This window comes from Magallana gigas, chromosome 1 (assembly GCF_963853765.1).
Source record: "Magallana gigas chromosome 1, xbMagGiga1.1, whole genome shotgun sequence".
Classification (NCBI taxonomy): domain Eukaryota; kingdom Metazoa; phylum Mollusca; class Bivalvia; order Ostreida; family Ostreidae; genus Magallana; species Magallana gigas.
In genome coordinates this window covers 64,069,191-64,091,131 of record NC_088853.1, presented here as the reverse complement: position 1 = coordinate 64,091,131, position 21,941 = coordinate 64,069,191, and the positions used below count along the sequence as shown (strand labels likewise).

At 34.1% G+C, this 21,941-nt stretch overlaps 2 protein-coding genes across 2 annotated transcripts in view; one reads left to right on the top strand and one right to left on the bottom strand.

Annotated features, from left to right (window-relative positions):
* Window positions 1-21,941, bottom strand: part of LOC136274997 (ATP-dependent DNA helicase pif1-like) — a 423,530-nt gene that overhangs the window by 29,901 nt on the left and 371,688 nt on the right. The gene's annotated exons all lie outside the window — the stretch shown is intronic.
* Window positions 1-21,941, top strand: part of LOC117685086 (fibropellin-1-like) — a 187,130-nt gene that overhangs the window by 1,725 nt on the left and 163,464 nt on the right. Inside the window, exons 3-12 of the mRNA XM_066087401.1 lie at window positions 111-224; window positions 1,652-1,765; window positions 3,198-3,311; window positions 4,844-4,957; window positions 6,388-6,501; window positions 8,156-8,269; window positions 9,697-9,810; window positions 11,242-11,355; window positions 12,786-12,899; window positions 14,327-14,440. Coding sequence (XP_065943473.1) covers window positions 111-224; window positions 1,652-1,765; window positions 3,198-3,311; window positions 4,844-4,957; window positions 6,388-6,501; window positions 8,156-8,269; window positions 9,697-9,810; window positions 11,242-11,355; window positions 12,786-12,899; window positions 14,327-14,440 — 1,140 coding nt within the window. The remainder of the gene's footprint in view (window positions 1-110; window positions 225-1,651; window positions 1,766-3,197; window positions 3,312-4,843; window positions 4,958-6,387; window positions 6,502-8,155; window positions 8,270-9,696; window positions 9,811-11,241; window positions 11,356-12,785; window positions 12,900-14,326; window positions 14,441-21,941) is intronic.

Here is a 21,941-nt window from a genome sequence, read left to right as displayed (position 1 = left end):
CTTTTTGTGAATGTTGCAGGATCACCTCCTCGGTCTCGAAATGTTGTTTGAAATATAAAAGCCTCGGCTAACGCCTCGAGATAACAGCTTAAAATCATAATAACTTTTAGATATCAATGAATGTCTTGACAATCCATGTCAACACGAAGGAACATGCAGCAACAGCGATGGATCTTTCACGTGTACATGCGCAAGTGGATTCACAGGGGCACACTGTAATGAAGGTAAATGTATATTATTCTTTCCCCCTCCATCAATATTAATGTATATTTCTCTTTTCCCTATATCAATATAAATAAGTATGCATTGCTCCTCTGCTTCTGTGTTTCTTTCCGACTATCTTAATTTAAGTTGATGTTTATCAACTCTTTCATTGTTATTTCTGTGTATCTGCCTTCCTCTCTCATGTATGTCATTATATCTCTAGTACTTATCTTTACAGTGTTCGTACTTTTAAATACCAACATGTTATTACAACTTTATCCATTCTATTTGTATAAAGAATTAAACTGTTATTTGTAGCTTCTTTTTGTTGGATATAGTTTCATTATTATATCAATACAGTGTTTTTAAATCAAATATAAAATAAGCATGTTTATAGTTGTGGAGGCTGCAAATATTAAAATGTTCCTTCCGTTAAAATAAGGATAATTTTTGAAATCCAACTTAAAACCAAATTCTCCTTTGATTCTTGTTATATGTTAAAGCTGACATGAATGCATAAAGCATTTGGTCGCCATATTAGTTTCGATCGCTCCTCTACTGCCACTGGGGTATCTACAGTAGTTGAGAAAGTTATTGTCGGTTGCTTTCCGATCGAGGCATGTAGGTTGCACGGACTTTTTGATGCATAAACTACACATTGCAGTTAAATGTTTGTGATAAAGAAAAAAGAAAACAGCAATCACAAAAAAAACCAAGTTTTTAAATTATTTACAAGAATTTTCAAGGTATCATTATTATTTTGCACAAATTGCGCTCCCTTACAGCGAATGCATATCGAATACGTGTGTCGTTCATAGAGAGTGTATAACGTCTGTGTCTTTTTGAAAACACTGGCCGAACTACATCCAACGTTGTAGCTAAATAATAGTAAATCCATAAAAGTAACACGTAACATCGTTCCATCGATTTCTACATAAGGTCAGTTTCTAAAGTCCATCCTGTTATTGACATTGCTCGATCTGCCAAAGTGTGTGGTTTGCGCATATGCAATGTTTAAACAGAAACAACACAGGAAGCGGTCTACAATTATCGAGGATTTTTTTAAGTATCTGTGCCTTGGTTTCATTCTGTCTACTCCGTTGTTCGCTGAGATATACCTTGCCAGTGAACTTGTTGTCATATTATTTATGTTCAACACGTTTCTCTACACGTCTTTTCGTCCAAGGTTCGGGTGTATGAAATGTCTGAATGCAGATACATGCATATAGGGGGTGTGTATCGATGAGCCACAACTAACATGGCGGTAGTCAGAGATAAAAGAGAAATAATGCGTATTTATGTCATGTCAGCTTTAAATACGAGGACTATTACATGCATTTTAATGTCTTAATTGATGTTGCTTTCTTGTATTTGTTTGTATTTTATATTGTTTTTTCTAGTTTATGTTATGGCTGAGATAACAGCTTAAAATCATAATAACTTTTAGATATCAATGAATGTCTTGACAATCCATGTCAAAACGGAGGAACATGCAGCAACAGCGATGGATCTTTCACGTGTACATGCGCAGATGAATTCACAGGGGCACTCTGTAATGAAGGTAAATGTATATAATTCTTCCTCCCTCTATCAATATTAATGCATATTTCTCTTCTCCCTCTATCAATATAAATAAGTATGCATTGCTCCTCTGCTTCTGTGTTTCTTTCCGACTCTCTTAATTTAAGTTGATGTTTATCAACTCTTTCATTGTTATCTCTGTTCTGTGTATCTGCCTTCCTCTCTCATGTTTGTCATTATCTCTCTAGTACTTATCTTTACAGTGTTCGTACTTTTAAATACCAACATGTTATTACAACTTTATCTATTCTATTTGTATAAAGAATTAAACTGTTATTTGTAGCTTCTTTTTGTTGGATATACTTTCATTATTATATCAATACAGTGTTTTTAAATCAAATATAAAATAAGCATGTTTATAGTTGTGGAGGCTGCAAATGTTAAAATGTTCCTTCCGTTAAAATAAGGATAATTTTTGAAATCCAACTTAAAACCAAATTCTCCTTTGATTCTTGTTATATGTTAAAGCTGACATGAATGCATAAAGCATTTGGTCGCCATATTAGTTTCGATCGCTCCTCTACTGCCACTGGGGTATCTACAGTAGTTGAGAAAGTTATCGTCGGTTGCTTTCCGATCGAGGCATGTAGGTTGCACGGACTTGTTGATGCATAAACTACACATTGCAGTAAAATGTTTGTGATAAAGAAAAAAGGAAACAGCAATAACAAAAAAAAACAAGTTTTTTTTATTCTTTACAAAAATTTTCAAGGTATCATTATTATTTTGCACAGATTGCGCTCCCTTACATCGAATGCATATCGAATACGTGTGTCGTTCATAGAGAGTGCATAACGTCTGCGTCTTTTTGAAAACACTGGCCGAACTACATTCAACTCAGTAGCTAAATAAAAGTAAATCCATAAAAGTGACACGTTACATCGTTCCATCGGTTTCTACAAAAGGTCAGTTTCTAAAGTCCATCCTGTTATTGACATTGCTCGATCTGCCAGAGTGTGTGGTTTGCGCATATGCAATGTTTAAACAGAAACAACATAAGAAGCGGTCTACAATTATTGAGGATTTTTTAAGTATCTGTGCCTTGGTTTCAGTCTGTCTACTTCGTTGTTCGCTAAGATATACCTTGCCAGTTTACTTGTTGTTATATTATTTATGTTCAACACGTTTTTCTACACGTCTTTTCGTTCAAGGTTCGGGTATATGAAATGCCTGAATGCAGATACATGTATATAGGGGGTGTGTATCGATGAGCCACAACTAACATGGCGGTAGTCGGAGATAAAAGAGAAATAATGCGTATTTATGTCATGTCAGCTTTAAATACGAGGACTATTACATGCATTTTAATGTCTTAATTGATGTTGCTTTCTTGTATTTGTTTGTATTTTATATTGTTTTTTCTAGTTTATGTTATGGTTGAGATAACAGCTTAAAATCATAATAACTTTTAGATATCAATGAATGTCTTGACAATCCATGTCAAAACGGAGGAACATGCAGCAACAGCGATGGATCTTTCACGTGTACATGCGCAGGTGGATTCACAGGGGCACTCTGTAATGAAGGTAAAAGTATATAATTCTTTCCGCCTTTATCAATATTAATGTATATTTCTCTTTTCCCTCTATCAATATGAATAGGTATGCCTTTCTCCTCTGTTTCTGTGTTTCTTTCCGACTCTCTTAATTTAAGTTGATGTTTATCAACTCTTTCATTGTTATTTCTGTGTATCTGCCTTCCTCTCTCATGTTTGTCATTATCTCTCTAGTACTTATCTTTAGAGTGTTCGTACTTTTATATACCAACATGTTATTACAACTTTATCCATTCTATTTGTATAAAGAATTAAACTGTTATTTGTAGCTTCTTTTTGTTGGATATAGTTCCATTATTATATCAGTACAGTGTTTTTAAATCAAATATAAAATAAGCATGTTAATAGTTGTGGAGGCTGCAAATGTTAAAATGTTCATTCCGTTAAAATAAGGATAATTTTTGAAATCCAACTTAAAACCAAATTCTCCTTTGATTCTTGTTATATGTTAAAGCTTACATGAATGCATAAAGCATTGGTCGCCATATTAGTTTCGATCGCTCCTCTACTGCCACTGGGGTATCTACAGTAGTTGAGAAAGTTATCGTCGGTTGCTTTCCGATCGAGGCATGTAGGTTGCACGGACTTGTTGATGCATAAACTACACATTGCAGTTAAATGTTTGTGATAAGGAAAAAAAAGCAATAACAAAAAAACAAGTTTTTTTTATTCTTTACAAGAATTTTCAAGGTATCATTATTATTTTGCACAGATCGCGCTCTTACATCGAATGCATATCGAATACGTGTGTCGTTCATAGAGAGTGTAAATTGTCTGTGTCTTTTTGAAAACACTGGCCGAACTACATCCAACTGAGTAGCTAAATAATATTCAACTACAGTTATTGCCGAGATCAAAGAGATGCCGCGGACATTATTCTCCAATAAACAACGAACGTCATCAGTAAATTATCAAATCAGAAATACCTATTTGTCTCGCACTGACCATGAAGGTACAACTTTCAACCGCAAAAAGTTTTAAAACTATGTCAATTTTATGTGTTAGTTCCAGTCAAAACGATGTGTATTGCCTCAAATTTCTATTTTTAAGAGATCAATGCAGCTGTTCCTAGCACCTCCCTAGCACATTCTCACTGGGTGTTTTTACATAAAAAATATAACGTATAGTAGGAATAATCGTATTACATTGCCCTTAAAATATTAGGAACATGATTTAAAGATATTTTATAAATAAGTAAAGAGTATTAAAAATCCAAAGAAAATTTTTTTCTGTCGTCTGCATGTGATTCCTTTGATCTATTCACATGTAAACATTACTAACAAAACCATAGGGGTTACACGGAACAGCCGTCAAAATGACCTAGATCGTCTCTCTATAGGAGAAACGATCTGTAGAATTACTGGGCTGTTAGTTGAATAGAACTAAAGTTCTTCTTTTTGTGAATGTTGCAGGATCACCTCCTCGGTCTCGAAATGTTGTTTGAAATATAAAAGCCTCGGCTAACGCCTCGAGATAACAGCTTAAAATCATAATAACTTTTAGATATCAATGAATGTCTTGACAATCCATGTCAACACGAAGGAACATGCAGCAACAGCGATGGATCTTTCACGTGTACATGCGCAAGTGGATTCACAGGGGCACTCTGTAATGAAGGTAAATGTATATTATTCTTTCCCCCTCCATCAATATTAATGTATATTTCTTCTTTTCCCTATATCAATATAAATAAGTATGCATTGCTCCTCTGCTTCTGTGTTTCTTTCCGACTATCTTAATTTAAGTTGATGTTTATCAACTCTTTCATTGTTATTTCTGTGTATCTGCCTTCCTCTCTCATGTATGTCATTATATCTCTAGTACTTATCTTTACAGTGTTCGTACTTTTAAATACCAACATGTTATTACAACTTTATCCATTCTATTTGTATAAAGAATTAAACTGTTATTTGTAGCTTCTTTTTGTTGGATATAGTTTCATTATTATATCAATACAGTGTTTTTAAATCAAATATAAAATAAGCAAGTTTATAGTTGTGGAGGCTGCAAATATTAAAATGTTCCTTCCGTTAAAATAAGGATAATTTTTGAAATCCAACTTAAAACCAAATTCTCCTTTGATTCTTGTTATATGTTAAAGCTGACATGAATGCATAAAGCATTTGGTCGCCATATTAGTTTCGATCGCTCCTCTACTGCCACTGGGGTATCTACAGTAGTTGAGAAAGTTATCGTCGGTTGCTTTCCGATCGAGGCATGTAGGTTGCACGGACTTTTTGATGCATAAACTACACATTGCAGTTAAATGTTTTGATAAAGAAAAAAGAAAACAGCAATCACAAAAAAAACCAAGTTTTTAAATTATTTACAAGAATTTTCAAGGTATCATTATTATTTTGCACAAATTGCGCTCCCTTACAGCGAATGCATATCGAATACGTGTGTCGTTCATAGAGAGTGTATAACGTCTGTGTCTTTTTGAAAACACTGGCCGAACTACATCCAACGTTGTAGCTAAATAATAGTAAATCCATAAAAGTAACACGTAACATCGTTCCATCGATTTCTACATAAGGTCAGTTTCTAAAGTCCATCCTGTTATTGACATTGCTCGATCTGCCAAAGTGTGTGGTTTGCGCATATGCAATGTTTAAACAGAAACAACACAGGAAGCGGTCTACAATTATCGAGGATTTTTTTAAGTATCTGTGCCTTGGTTTCATTCTGTCTACTCCGTTGTTCGCTGAGATATACCTTGCCAGTGAACTTGTTGTCATATTATTTATGTTTAACACGTTTCTCTACACGTCTTTTCGTCCAAGGTTCGGGTGTATGAAATGTCTGAATGCAGATACATGCATATAGGGGGTGTGTATCGATGAGCCACAACTAAAATGGCGGTAGTCAGAGATAAAAGAGAAATAATGCGTATTTATGAATTCATGTCAGCTTTAAATACAAGGACTATTACATGCATTTTAATGTCTTAATTGATGTTGCTTTCTTGTATTTGTTTGTATTTTATATTGTTTTTTCTAGTTTATGTTATGGCTGAGATAACAGCTTAAAATCATAATAACTTTTAGATATCAATGAATGTCTTGACAATCCATGTCAAAACGGAGGAACATGCAGCAACAGCGATGGATCTTTCACGTGTACATGCGCAGATGGATTCACAGGGGCACTCTGTAATGAAGGTAAATGTATATAATTCTTCCTCCCTCTATCAATATTAATGCATATTTCTCTTCTCCCTCTATCAATATAAATAAGTATGCATTGCTCCTCTGCTTCTGTGTTTCTTTCCGACTCTCTTAATTTAAGTTGATGTTTATCAACTCTTTCATTGTTATTTCTGTGTATCTGCCTTCCTCTCTCATGTTTGTCATTATCTCTCTAGTACTTATCTTTACAGTGTTCGTACTTTTAAATACCAACATGTTATTACAACTTTATCTATTCTATTTGTATAAAGAATTAAACTGTTATTTGTAGCTTCTTTTTGTTGGATATACTTTCATTATTATATCAATACAGTGTTTTTAAATCAAATATAAAATAAGCATGTTTATAGTTGTGGAGGCTGCAAATGTTAAAATGTTCCTTCCGTTAAAATAAGGATAATTTTTGAAATCCAACTTAAAACCAAATTCTCCTTTGATTCTTGTTATATGTTAAAGCTGACATGAATGCATAAAGCATTTGGTCGCCATATTAGTTTCGATCGCTCCTCTACTGCCACTGGGGTATCTACAGTAGTTGAGAAAGTTATCGTCGGTTGCTTTCCGATCGAGGCATGTAGGTTGCACGGACTTGTTGATGCATAAACTACACATTGCAGTTAAATGTTTGTGATAAAGAAAAAAGAAAACAGCAATCACAAAAAACAAGGTTTTTTTTATTCTTTACAAGAATTAAACTGTTATTTGTAGCTTCTTTTTGTTGGATATAGTTTCATTATTATATCAATACAGTGTTTTTAAATCAAATATAAAATAAGCATGTTTATAGTTGTGGAGGCTGCAAATGTTAAAATGTTCCTTCCGTTGAAATAAGGATAATTTTTGAAATCCAACCTAAAACAGAAAAAAGAAAACAGCAATCACAAAAAAAACAAGTTTTTAAATTCTTTACAAGAATTTTCAAGGTATCATTATTATTTTGCACAAATTGCGCTCCCTTACATCGAATGCATATCGAATACGTGTGTCGTTCATAGAGAGTGTATAACGTCTGTGTCTTTTTGAAAACACTGGCCGAACTACATCCAACTTTGTAGCTAAATAATAGTAAATCCATAAAAGTAACACGTAACATCGTTCCATCGGTTTCTACGTAAGGTCAGTTTCTAAAGTCCATCCTGTTATTTACATTGCTCGATCTGCCAAAGTGTGTGGTTTGCGCATATGCAATGTTTACACAGAAACAACACAGGAAGCGGTCTACAATTATCGAGGATTTTTTTAAGTATCTGTGCCTTGGTTTCATTCTGTCTACTCCGTTGTTCGCTGAGATATACCTTGCCAGTTAACTTGTTGTCATAATATTTATGTTCAACACGTTTCTCTACACGTCTTTTCGTCCAAGGTTCGGGTGTATGAAATGTCTGAATGCAGATACATGCATATAGGGGGTGTGTATCGATGAGCCACAACTAATATGGCGGTAGTCAGAGATAAAAGAGAAATAATGCGTATTTATGAATTCATGTCAGCTTTAAATACGAGGACTATTACATGCATTTTAATGTCTTAATTGATGTTGCTTTCTTGTATTTGTTTGTATTTTATATTGTTTTTTCTAGTTTATGTTATGGCTGAGATAACAGCTTAAAATCATAATAACTTTTAGATATCAATGAATGTCTTGACAATCCATGTCAAAACGGAGGAACATGCAGCAACAGCGACGAATCTTTCACGTGTGCATGCGCAAGTGGATTCACAGGGGCACTCTGTAATGAAGGTAAATGTATATTATTCTTCCCCCCTCCATTAATATTAATTTATATTTCTCTTTTCCCTCTATCAATATAAATAAGTATGCATTGCTCCTCTGCTTCTGTGTTTCTTTCCGACTATCTTAATTTATTTTGCTGTTTATCAACTCTTTCATTGTTATCTCTGTGTATCTGCCTTCCTCTCTCATGTTTGTCATTATCTCTCTAGTACTTATCTTTACAGTGTTCGTACTTTTAAATACCAACATGTTATTACAACTTTATCCATTCTATTTGTATAAAGAATTAAACTGTTATTTGTAGCTTCTTTTTGTTGGATATAGTTTCATTATTATATCAATAGAGTGTTTTTAAATCAAATATAAAATAAGCATGTTTATAGTTGTGGAGGCTGCAAATGTTAAAATGTTCCTTCCGTTAAAATAAGGATAATTTTTGAAATCCAACTTAAAACCAAATTCTCCTTTGATTCTTGTTATATGTTAAAGCTGACATGAATGCATAAAGCATTTGGTCGCCATATTAGTTTCGATCGCTCCTCTACTGCCACTGGGGTATCTACAGTAGTTGAGAAAGTTATCGTCGGTTGCTTTCCGATCGAGGCATGTAGGTTGAACGGACTTGTTGATGCATAAACTACACATTGCAGTTAAATGTTTGTGATAAAGAAAAAAGAAAACAGCAATCACAAAAAACAAGTTTTTTAAATTCTTTACAAGAATTTTCAAGGTATCATTATTATTTTGCACAGATTGCGCTCCCTTACATCGAATGCATTTCGAATACGTGTGTCGTTCATAGAGAGTGCATAACGTCTGCGTCTTTTTGAAAACACTGGCCGAACTACATTCAACTCAGTAGCTAAATAAAAGTAAATCCATAAAAGTGACACGTTACATCGTTCCATCGGTTTCTACAAAAGGTCAGTTTCTAAAGTCCATCCTGTTATTGACATTGCTCGATCTGCCAGAGTGTGTGGTTTGCGCATATGCAATGTTTAAACAGAAACAACATAAGAAGCGGTCTACAATTATCGAGGATTTTTTAAGTATCTGTGCCTTGGTTTCAGTCTGTCTACTTCGTTGTTCGCTAAGATATACCTTGCCAGTTTACTTGTTGTCATATTATTTATGTTCAACACGTTTTTCTACACGTCTTTTCGTCCAGAGTTCAGGTTTATGAAATGCCTGAATGCAGATACATGTATATAGGGGGTGTGTATCGATGAGCCACAACTAATATGGCGGTAGTCGGAGATAAAAGAGAAATAATGCGTATTTATGAATTCATGTCAGCTTTGAATACGAGGACTATTACATGCATTTTAATGTCTTAATTGATGTTGCTTTCTTGTATTTGTTTGTATTTTATATTGTTTTTTCTAGTTTATGTTATGGCTGAGATAACAGCTTAAAATCATAATAACTTTTAGATATCAATGAATGTCTTGACAATCCATGTCAAAACGGAGGAACATGCAGCAACAGCGACGAATCTTTCACGTGTGCATGCGCAAGTGGATTCACAGGGGCACTCTGTAATGAAGGTATATGTATATTATTCTTCCCCCCTCCATTAATATTAATGTATATTTCTCTTTTCCCTCTATCAATATAAATAAGTATGCATTGCTCCTCTGCTTCTGTGTTTCTTTCCGACTATCTTAATTTATTTTGCTGTTTATCAACTCTTTCATTGTTATCTCTGTGTATCTGCCTTCCTCTCTCATGTATGTCATTATATCTCTAGTACTTATCTTTACAGTGTTCGTACTTTTAAATACCAACATGTTATTACAACTTTATCCATTCTATTTGTATAAAGAATTAAACTGTTATTTGTAGCTTCTTTTTGTTGGATATAGTTTCATTATTATATCAATACAGTGTTTTTAAATCAAATATCAAATTAGCATGTTTATAGTTGTGGAGGCTGCAAATGTTAAAATGTTCCTTCCGTTAAAATAAGGATAATTTTTGAAATCCAACTTAAAACCAAATTCTCCTTTGATTCTTGTTATATGTTAAAGCTGACATGAATGCATAAAGCATTTGGTCGCCATATTAGTTTCGATCGCTCCTCTACTGCCACTGGGGTATCTACAGTAGTTGAGAAAGTTATCGTCGGTTGCTTTCCGATCGAGGCATGTAGGTTGCACGGACTTGTTGATGCATAAACTACACATTGCAGTTAAATGTTTGTGATAAAGAAAAAAGGAAACAGCAATAACAAAAAAAAAACAAGTTTTTTTTATTCTTTACAAAAATTTTCAAGGTATCATTATTATTTTGCACAGATTGCGCTCCCTTACATCGAATGCATATCGAATACGTGTGTCGTTCATAGAGAGTGCATAACGTCTGCGTCTTTTTGAAAACACTGGCCGAACTACATTCAACTCAGTAGCTAAATAAAAGTAAATCCATAAAAGTGACACGTTACATCGTTCCATCGGTTTCTACAAAAGGTCAGTTTCTAAAGTCCATCCTGTTATTGACATTGCTCGATCTGCCAGAGTGTGTGGTTTGCGCATATGCAATGTTTAAACAGAAACAACATAAGAAGCGGTCTACAATTATCGAGGATTTTTTAAGTATCTGTGCCTTGGTTTCAGTCTGTCTACTTCGTTGTTCGCTAAGATATACCTTGCCAGTTTACTTGTTGTCATATTATTTATGTTCAACACGTTTTTCTACACGTCTTTTCGTCCAGAGTTCAGGTTTATGAAATGCCTGAATGCAGATACATGTATATAGGGGGTGTGTATCGATGAGCCACAACTAATATGGCGGTAGTCGGAGATAAAAGAGAAATAATGCGTATTTATGAATTCATGTCAGCTTTGAATACGAGGACTATTACATGCATTTTAATGTCTTAATTGATGTTGCTTTCTTGTATTTGTTTGTATTTTATATTGTTTTTTCTAGTTTATGTTATGGCTGAGATAACAGCTTAAAATCATAATAACTTTTAGATATCAATGAATGTCTTGACAATCCATGTCAAAACGGAGGAACATGCAGCAACAGCGACGAATCTTTCACGTGTGCATGCGCAAGTAGATTCACAGGGGCACTCTGTAATGAAGGTAAATGTATATTATTCTTCCCCCCTCCATTAATATTAATGTATATTTCTCTTTTCCCTCTATCAATATAAATAAGTATGCATTGCTCCTCTGCTTCTGTGTTTCTTTCCGACTATCTTAATTTAAGTTGATGTTTATCAACTCTTTCATTGTTATTTCTGTGTATCTGCCTTCCTCTCTCATGTATGTCATTATATCTCTAGTACTTATCTTTACAGTGTTCGTACTTTTAAATACCACAATGTTATTACATCTTTATCCATTCTATTTGTATAAAGAATTAAACTGTTATTTGTAGCTTCTTTTTGTTGGATATAGTTTCATTATTATATCAATACAGTGTTTTTAAATCAAATATCAAATTAGCATGTTTATAGTTGTGGAGGCTGCAAATGTTAAAATGTTCCTTCCGTTAAAATAAGGTTAATTTTTGAAATCCAACTTAAAACCAAATTCTCCTTTGATTCTTGTTATATGTTAAAGCTGACATGAATGCATAAAGCATTTGGTCGCCATATTAGTTTCGATCGCTCCTCTACTGCCACTGGGGTATCTACAGTAGTTGAGAAAGTTATCGTCGGTTGCTTTCCGATCGAGGCATGTAGGTTGCACGGACTTGTTGATGCATAAACTACACATTGCAGTAAAATGTTTGTGATAAAGAAAAAAGGAAACAGCAATAACAAAAAAAAACAAGTTTTTTTTATTCTTTACAAAAATTTTCAAGGTATCATTATTATTTTGCACAGATTGCGCTCCCTTACATCGAATGCATATCGAATACGTGTGTCGTTCATAGAGAGTGTAAAACGTCTGTGTCTTTTTGAAAACACTGGCCGAACTACATCCAACTTAGTAGCTAAATAATAGTAAATCCATAAAAGTAACACGTAACATCGTTCCATCGGTTTCTACATAAGGTCAGTTTCTAAAGTCCATCCTGTTATTGACATTGCTCGATCTGCCAAAGTGTGTGGTTTGCGCATATGGAATGTTTAAACAGAAACAACACAGGAAGCGGTCTACAATTATCGAGGATTTTTTAAGTATCTGTGCCTTGGTTTCATTCTGTCTACTCCGTTGTTCGCTGAGATATACCTTGCCAGTTAACTTGTTGTCATTTTATTTATGTTCAACACGTTTCTCTACACGTCTTTTCGTCCAAGGTTCGGGTGTATGAAATGTCTGAATGCAGATACATGCATATAGGGGGTGTGTATCAATGAGCCACAACTAATATGGCGGTAGTCAGAGATAAAAGAGAAATAATGCGTATTTATGAATTCATGTCAGCTTTAAATACGAGGACTATTACATGCATTTTAATGTCTTAATTGATGTTGCTTTCTTGTATTTGTTTGTATTTTATATTGTTTTTTCTAGTTTATGTTATGGCTGAGATAACAGCTTAAAATCATAATAACTTTTAGATATCAATGAATGTCTTGACAATCCATGTCAAAACGGAGGAACATGCAGCAACAGCGATGGATCTTTCACGTGTACATGCGCAAGTGGATTCACAGGGGCACTCTGTAATGAAGGTAAATGTATATTATTCTTTCCCCCTCTATCAATATTAATGTATATTTCTCTTTTCCCTCTATCAATATAAATAAGTATGCATTGCTCCTCTGCTTCTGTGTTTCTTTCCGACTATCTTAATTTAAGTTGATGTTTATCAACTCTTTCATTGTTATTTCTGTGTATCTGCCTTCCTCTCTCATGTTTGTCATTATCTCTCTAGTACTTATCTTTACAGTGTTCGTACTTTTAAATACCACAATGTTATTACATCTTTATCCATTCTATTTGTATAAAGAATTAAACTGTTATTTGTAGCTTCTTTTTGTTGGATATAGTTTCATTATTATATCAATACAGTGTTTTTAAATCAAATATCAAATTAGCATGTTTATAGTTGTGGAGGCTGCAAATGTTAAAATGTTCCTTCCGTTAAAATAAGGATAATTTTTGAAATCCAAATTAAAACCAAATTCTCCTTTGATTCTTGTTATATGTTAAAGCTGACATGAATGCATAAAGCATTTGGTCGCCATATTAGTTTCGATCGCTCCTCTACTGCCACTGGGGTATCTACAGTAGTTGAGAAAGTTATCGTCGGTTGCTTTCCGATCGAGGCATGTAGGTTGCACGGACTTGTTGATGCATAAACTACACATTGCAGTTAAATGTTTGTGATAAAGAAAAAAGAAAACAGCAATCACAAAAAACATTTTTTTTTTATTCTTTACAAGAATTTTCAAGGTATCATTATTATTTTGCACAGATTGCGCTCCCTTACATCGAATGCATATCGAATACGTGTGTCGTTCATAGAGAGTGTATAACGTCTGTGTCTTTTTGAAAATACTGGCCGAACTACATCCAACTCAGTACCTAAATAATAGTAAATCCATAAAAGTGACACGTAACATCGTTCCATCGGTTTCTACATAAGGTCAGCTTCTAAAGTCCATCCTGTTATTGACATTGCTCGATCTGCCAAAGTGTGTGGTTTGCGCATATGCAATGTTTAATCAGAAACAACACAGGAAGCGGTCTACAATTATCGAGGATTTTTTAAGTATCTGTGCCTTGGTTTCAGTCTTTCTACTTCGTTGTTCGCTGAGATATACCTTGCCAGTTTACTTGTTGTCATATTATTTTTGTTCAACACGTTTTTCTACACGTCTTTTTGTCCAAGGTTCGGGTGTATGAAATGCCTGAATGCAGATACATGTATATAGGGGGTGTGTATCGATGAGCCACAACTAATATGGCGGTAGTCGGAGATAAAAGAGAAATAATGCGTATTTATGAATTCATGTCAGCTTTAAATACAAGGACTATTACATGCATTTTAATGTCTTAATTGATGTTGCTTTCTTGTATTTGTTTGTATTTTATATTGTTTTTTCTAGTTTATGTTATGGCTGAGATAACAGCTTAAAATCATAATAACTTTTAGATATCAATGAATGTCTTGACAATCCTTGTCAAAACGGAGGAACATGCAGCAACAGCGATGGATCTTTCACATGTACATGCGCAGGTGGATTCACAGGGGCACTCTGTAATGAAGGTAAATGTATATTATTCTTCCCCCCTCTATCAATATTAATGTATATTTCTCTTTTCCCTCTATCAATATAAATAGGTATGCATTGCTCCTCTGTTTCTGTGTTTCTTTCCGACTCTCTTAATTTAAGTTGATGGTTATCAACTCTGATTGCTATTTCTGTGTATCTGCCTTCCTCTCTCACGATTCTCATTATCTCTCTAAATGAATACTTATCTTTACAGTGTTCGTACGTTTTAATACCAACATGTTACATGTATTACAACTTTATCTTTTTATATGTATAAAGAAATAAACTGTTATTAAGGTCTTCCGTTTCCAACGGAAGACCTTATAGTGATTGTTAAGTTTTTTCTTTCTTTCTTCTTCTTCTTCTTATTATTTTTTTCCCCTTTTTTCTCTCGTGAGTTTCTCAGATATGTCTTGATGGATTTTTAAAAAGTTTCAGGAATGACAGAAAATAAAAAGATCTAGAGAATTTTGATTAAAAATGTTCTAAATTCACTTCCGGTCGTCCGTTTCCTGTCCCGCAACAAAAAGCTTGTCACCTCGAGATGTAAAAAACGGTAAAGACTTAAACATTCAAACTTTGTGGGATGATAGACCTATAGCTGTAGATGTGTTTAAACACTTTTGTTTTGTTTGTCATAACTTCCGGTCGTCACCGGAAGCACTTAAAAAATAATTTTTTTACGCATCAAATTTTTTGTCAATAGAATAAATATATAAGAATAAATCTATACATAGGAAATCTCTGCGATGTAATATCACGAAAAAATGTCTACTTCCGGTGAGATATCTCAATTATCTCAGGTAGCTTTTTTAAAACACATTTTGTTCCCGCGAGATCTCAGAAACTATAAGCGATCAAGACACGAAACTTTCATGGATGATAGACATTTGACTGAAGATGTGTTTAACCGGTTTCATTTTGTCTTCCGTCACTTCTGGTCCATACCGGAAGAGTTAAAAAAAATCGAGCTGTTTATCAGTTTAACTGTTTTCCTTTGATATATTTTAGTTAGATAAATGAAAAATAATGTACAAAAGGCAAGTATACAAGAAATATTGAATACAATTTACATTGAACACTTCCGTTTGCCCGTTTCCTGTCCAGAGACCAAAAACCTGATGTCGACAAGATCTCAAAAACAGTAACGACTTGAACAACCAAACTTTGTGGGATGATAGACCTATGTATGTACATGTGTTAACACTATTTTGTTTTATCCGGCGTAACTTCCGGTCGTCACAGGAAGTTCACCCAATTTAGATATTTTTAAAAATATTTTGGTTATTTAGCATGGAAGTAACATTTTAGCTATAGAAATACAAAAAGTCATCTACACATGGCAAAAAAAGATCTACTTCCGGTGGGACATCTCAAATATCTCAGGTAGCCTTCGTTTTTAAAAACAAAGTACCCACAAGAAACTGTGATAGATCAAGACTTGTATAGATAATGGACATTGATTGAACATGTGTTTAACGGGTTTCATTGGGTCCTACGTCACTTCCGGTTAATACTTGAAATGTTCAAAAGCAATAGAACTTTTTTTTTAAACTTTTAACTTTTTTAAAAACATTTTATTCAATGTGATGAACAGTAACGTACGTAGGTAAATGAACTAACATATCTACTTTCCGTTTTTTAAATCACTTCCGTTTGTTCGTTTCCGGTCCCTAGATAAAAACCTTTTTTCAACGAGATATTATAACTTACGAAAACTTGAACATCCAAACTTTGAGGAAAGACAAAATGTACATGTAACCATTTTCTGTTTACAAGATAACTGGATTTTTTGTGCAGATTAATACATGAGGAACGGAAGACCTTTTTGTTGCTCTAGCAACAAGAGTCTAGTTAAGGTCTTCCGTTTCCAACGGAAGACCTAATAGTGATTGTAAGGTTTTTTATTAAGGTCTTCCGTTTCCAACGGAAGACCTTATAGTGATTGTAATGTTTTTTATTAAGGTCTTCCGTTTCCAACGGAAGACCTTATTGTTATTGCTTTGTTTCTTTTCCTCTATTATTAAGGTCTTCCGTTTCCAACGGAAGACCTTCTTGTTATTGCTTTGTTTCTTTTTCACTATTATTTTTATTGTTTTTTTTTCTGTCACTTTTTCTCAAAAATGCTTCAGCCAATTTTCATGAAATTTTCAGATCTTATTCATGACAAAGTTTGTAAGAAAAGTACACGGGCTTTTTTTGGTCGTTACTTCCGGTACCGAGATATTAAAGATTTTACGTTTTTCCTTGTTCACAATTTTTCTCAAAAAGTATTTACGATAGAACCTTAAAATTTTCAGAGAAGGTAGAGAGTGAACGGCTGCAGTGCCCTAAGCATATCCGAACGTCCACCGTCAAATCCGGTCGTCACCGGAAGGAAATGAAAAACCTTAATTTTTCAAATTTTTAGATTTGAATTTTATTTATGTTTTTTATTCGATAGAGACGCTTAAAACACTTCAGAATATGAAATTTGTGTTAAAATCGATCCAGGCATTCCCGAAATTTTGAGTTCAAAAGTTTTGAAGCGAGAGTCTGCGTAGCTCAGTCGTTAGAGTGTTGAACTTGTGCCCAGGCGACCCGGGTTCCATCCCCGAGTGCCGATTTTTTTTTCTTCCCTAATTTTGTTTTGTTTAACGATTTTACCTTTAAAATGATGGTTTTTATTGTTTTCCATTTTATTTTTATCATAAATAAAAATAATAACAGCTTTTTTGGTACAAATATAGAGCTCGTTTTTGTCAGCAGTTCGCATCGCCGCCATCAAAGACATGCCGCCGAAGCGCCCCTGCAGTACGACCGCATTAGAGTTCACTGGGTCGCTTTGCCGGCATCAAAGAAATGCCGCAATCTCCATGATTGTAGGCACACAACATTTAGCAATGCACCAACGATATTCTACATGGCTTTAAAAGGAGGACTGATTAGTATTTATTCACATAACTATATAGATACACGCATGCATGTATACATGCGTTTATTGACATATGTTGCTTATATATTGATTTCCTGAACACTATAAAACACTATGAAATCTCTCTCTCTCTCTCTCTCTCTCTCTCTCTCTCTCTCTCTCTCTCTCACCCTGACAACCGGGTGACTGCGATTCGGTGTGAAAACTGACCACCCTTGTATCTGTGTTTGGGCCTATGTATTAACAGATGTAAACACTGATCGTTGATATACACTGTTGAAACAAAGAGTCTGATTATTCACTTTTGATTTATAAAAATCATTACGGCAGGGTGGATTGGGATTATAATCATTTACAATCAGTCTTATAAAGTTTAGATTTATTTACAAAAGTCTATAAACATGTACATGTTCGCCCAAAAGCTGGATTAGTGATTAAGCAGCGGGGTCAATAATTCTCTCTCTCTCTCTCTCTCTCATGATAGCTAAATAAACAATGAATGTGCATATCCGTATGAATTAGCCTAGCGAACATTTTTATATGGGTATAATATATGTATTAATTTATTTAATCGGAATTTGAATTAATTATTCTCCCCGTTTCAAAACCCCGTTTCAAAATCGCCCTCACTTGGTTTCAGACTTTTGACGAGTCATCGGACAATATGCTTTGCCCTGCGTATAATCTCTCTCGGATGGGGATCCGATTACTATTGATGAAATAAAATCACTATTATTGATGAAATAAAATGTTTTTCTATTAACTTATATAATATAGCAAATTAAAAATGCTGAGGTGGATTGAAAATACGCTTCATATATCAGACGTCCGCGTCAATTTGTTCCCGCCCATTTCAAACGTTTTGACTTGTTGCATTCATCTCCATGTACCGAATGTTAATGCTATACATATATTAAAATAAAAGTAAATATCAAAGAAAAAATCATAATTAAGATTTTGAGATTTTTAAATTTCAAATCAATGGTACAGTGGCTTATACAGCGCTTATACATTGTTCTAACATATGTATTTTGTTTAGAAATTGTGTAATATGTGATATTTAGAATTTAATATTCTACGTTTAATATAGAAGTCACCGACCAACCCCCCCCCCCCCCCCCCCAATTCATAAAATCATGTAGTTTTTCTGGTCCGATTTTACTTGATCTTTGATCTTGGGCCTTTAATTTCAACTAAGTACCATTCTAGATTACTGTACTAAGTATAATTAATTATAGTACAAATTATACTAATTATAGTACAAGTTGAAAAACACTCTTCAATTAAGATTAAGACAAAAACAGTCTTTTATTAATAGGGTCTTCCGTCTTCAGCGGAAGACCCTTCTATTCTTATTGTTATTAGGGTCTTCCGTTTACAAAGGAAGACCCTCTTTTTTTTCTTCGGTTTCTTTTTATTACAGGTTATTAGTTCTGTTATTAAGTCAAAAGACCTCTTATTTAATATGAAATAAAATGCGACTGGTCCTTTAAATTAAGGATCCTACAGGGTGGATAATCCTTCATCCATCGCTCTTTTAGATCACATCTGCATTTCCTGATATGTTTCGTTGATGAAGATAAAAGGCAAGGTCATTTCCTCTTCTAAAAATCGGACGGAAGACCTCCTCGTTTAGATCGTGTCTAGTTATTATTCTTTTTTTTTCTCCCACGTTTTCTCAAAAAACGCTTCAGCCGATTTTAATAAAACTTTCAGATCTTGTTTATGAATAAATTTGTAAGAAAAGTACATGGGATTTTTTTGGTCGTCACTTCCGGTCCCGAGATATTAAAGATTTTATGTTTTTGCTTGTTCACGAGTTTTCTCCAAAAGTATTTAAGATAGAATTTTTAAATTTTCAGGGATGATAGAAAGTGTCCAGCCGCAGTGTACTACGCATATCCGAACGTCCGCCGTCACTTCCGGTCGTCACCGGAAGGAAATGAAAAACCTTAATTTTTCAATTTTTTGGCTTTGCATTTATTTTATTATTTCATTCGATAGAAACGCCCTCAAAACTTATAAATATGAAATTTGTTTTAAAATCGATCCACGCATTCTTGAGATTTTGGGCCCCAAAATTCTGAAGCGAAGGTCCGCGTAGCTCAGTCGTTAGAGTGTTGGACTTGTGCCCAGACGACCCGGGTTCAGTCCCTGAGTGCTGAATGTTTTTTCTCTCTTATTTGTGTTTTGATTAATGATTTCGTCTTTAAAATGATGGATTTGAATGTTTTTCGTTTTATTTTTGTCATAATTAAAAATTGTCCTTGGTTTGAAATCCCCTTGTCAAATTATATTCATGATATGACTGATATATATATTTTTTTAATTTGACATTTAATTTTAAAAAAAAGTCAAGGTCCAAAAAGTTGGCATGGTTAAGCTAGAACGAAAACAGACCAATTTTGTTTTAAAAAGTAGACGGCGACCAGATCCACAGGAGACCAGGTCAGATTTTGGGATACGCTTCAGTGCAAGATTTTGTATAGTCGGTACTAAACATGTAAATACTTTGCACATCATTTTAACATATTTTATGATCGTTATAATTATTTTAATTATTTTTTTTAATCCGAAATGGTTTTAATATTAATCTTTTATGCAGAGAGGATCATTCAATGATTATTCCAAAAGTTTCAACATTGTATTGTTATTTTGTAAAACAATGTACAAAGGCACAAATGACAGATCGCCAACACATGGGGAGAATCACTTTGTTTATTTACAGCCATTAAGGTAAAATCTCCATTTTGTCGAAATTGTATTGTATTACTAAAACGTTTTGTAATATCATTGACAGATCGGCTGGAACTTGCATTGGGTAAACCTGCTGAACAGTCGTCAACGTTGACACCACATGAGGCCAAGCTTGCAGTAGATGGTAACATAGGTAATAACGTGATCAAAGGCTATTGTGCACACACAGGAGACAATGACTTAAACCCTTGGTGGAGAGTGGATTTGCAGGCTGTGTATTCCATCACATCTGTCAGAATACTCAACAGAGGACCGGATGGGTACGCAGGTAAGCTACAGAAAAACGACATTGTAAAATCAAAATATAGTGGACGAATACAATACGGCAGTCTTAACCTTGCTGTAAATGCCCCTTATTTTGACTTAATCATGATGTGATCATGCTTTTCTTGGGGTTTTTTTTGGGGGGGGGGGGGGCAAGTAGAATTTCATTATAACATTCGGGTATTTTTGTTGTTGTGAGACAGTTCGTACTCTAATGAGTACGGCATCAATAATAGTTATATAAAAAGGAAAAATAAATTAAAAGAAATACAGTTCTTAATTTTTTTTATTTTCTTGCATCTTTTACACCTCTTTGTTGCTTTTTAAGATGTTTCCAACCGGTTGCGGGATATTACCGTCACAGTAGGACTGACGGAATCAGATGCCAACATTCTCTGTGGTTTCTTTGCTGGCCCCGGTACTGCGTCACAGATTGTCGTCATCGACTGTCCGACGTCACCACAAGGAAGATTCGTTAAGATCTCCAAGACAACTGAGCATCTCACTCTTTGTGAGGTTGATGTGTTTGGCGTCTCTGTCTAATATTCATTAAAGCCGATGATTAAACTGAAATGTTGCCGACTTCATATACATGTATATGTTTGCGCATCCTGAGGAATTGATTATCCGTTCCTATTCGCGGGGGTGTTAAGGAAGCATATGGGCAATTTAGCGTCTTATTTTGACTGTTATATTCAAAATCGTGAAATTTAATAATTATTTTGAATAAGATCAAACACTTAGTATTATCCTTTAAAATAGATGTCAGTGCAATAAAATCGGGTTGTACATAACTGCCACATTGGTGCATTATCACGTGACAACTATAAATAGCTTACGTATATTCCTTAACATAAAATGAGATAGAACAACACTACCCCGCGGTTTCAAAAATAAAATAAACATAACAAGTGAAAGCAAAACATCTTAGTTTAATCAAAACCCCTGCTAGAATTCGATGTTCTTCCTTATTAAAAAGTTATTTATCCGGTTCTCGAAAAACCTTCCCAACTTTTTTATAGTTTGCACGGAAAACGGCAAATTGCATCAAAACAACACACAACATGGGATTCTAGCAGCTATTTTCAATTTAAGCATTGATCAAACTAACGATACGTATAAAATTTCAAGTTCAATATATACGGGGTAGTGTTGTTCTAGTCGGATTTTTATATCGTAAACAACGACAGAGGAAAGCCTGGCCGAGAAATAAAAGCAAATTTACATACCTTTTAGCGAATGATTGATAAAACTAACATCTCCCCAAGTATTCTTATGTTCAATTCTCAATAAATCACACCACAATACTTTATTAGAGTTCTTAGATTAGTTATATTTTGAATATGTTTACAATGTTTTTCGATCAAATTCACACGACATTCAACTTTTAGTCATGACGTCATCAATGTGTAAATCTACGTAATACAAACTAATTTCTGGAAAAAAATTGTCTTCAGTATTTTTTAGTTGTTTTTGATCTCCGTTTCGTTGCTTAGATATTTGAAAATGTACATAATAACTAAGATTTGTGATTTCACAAAATTACATGTAACTCAGAT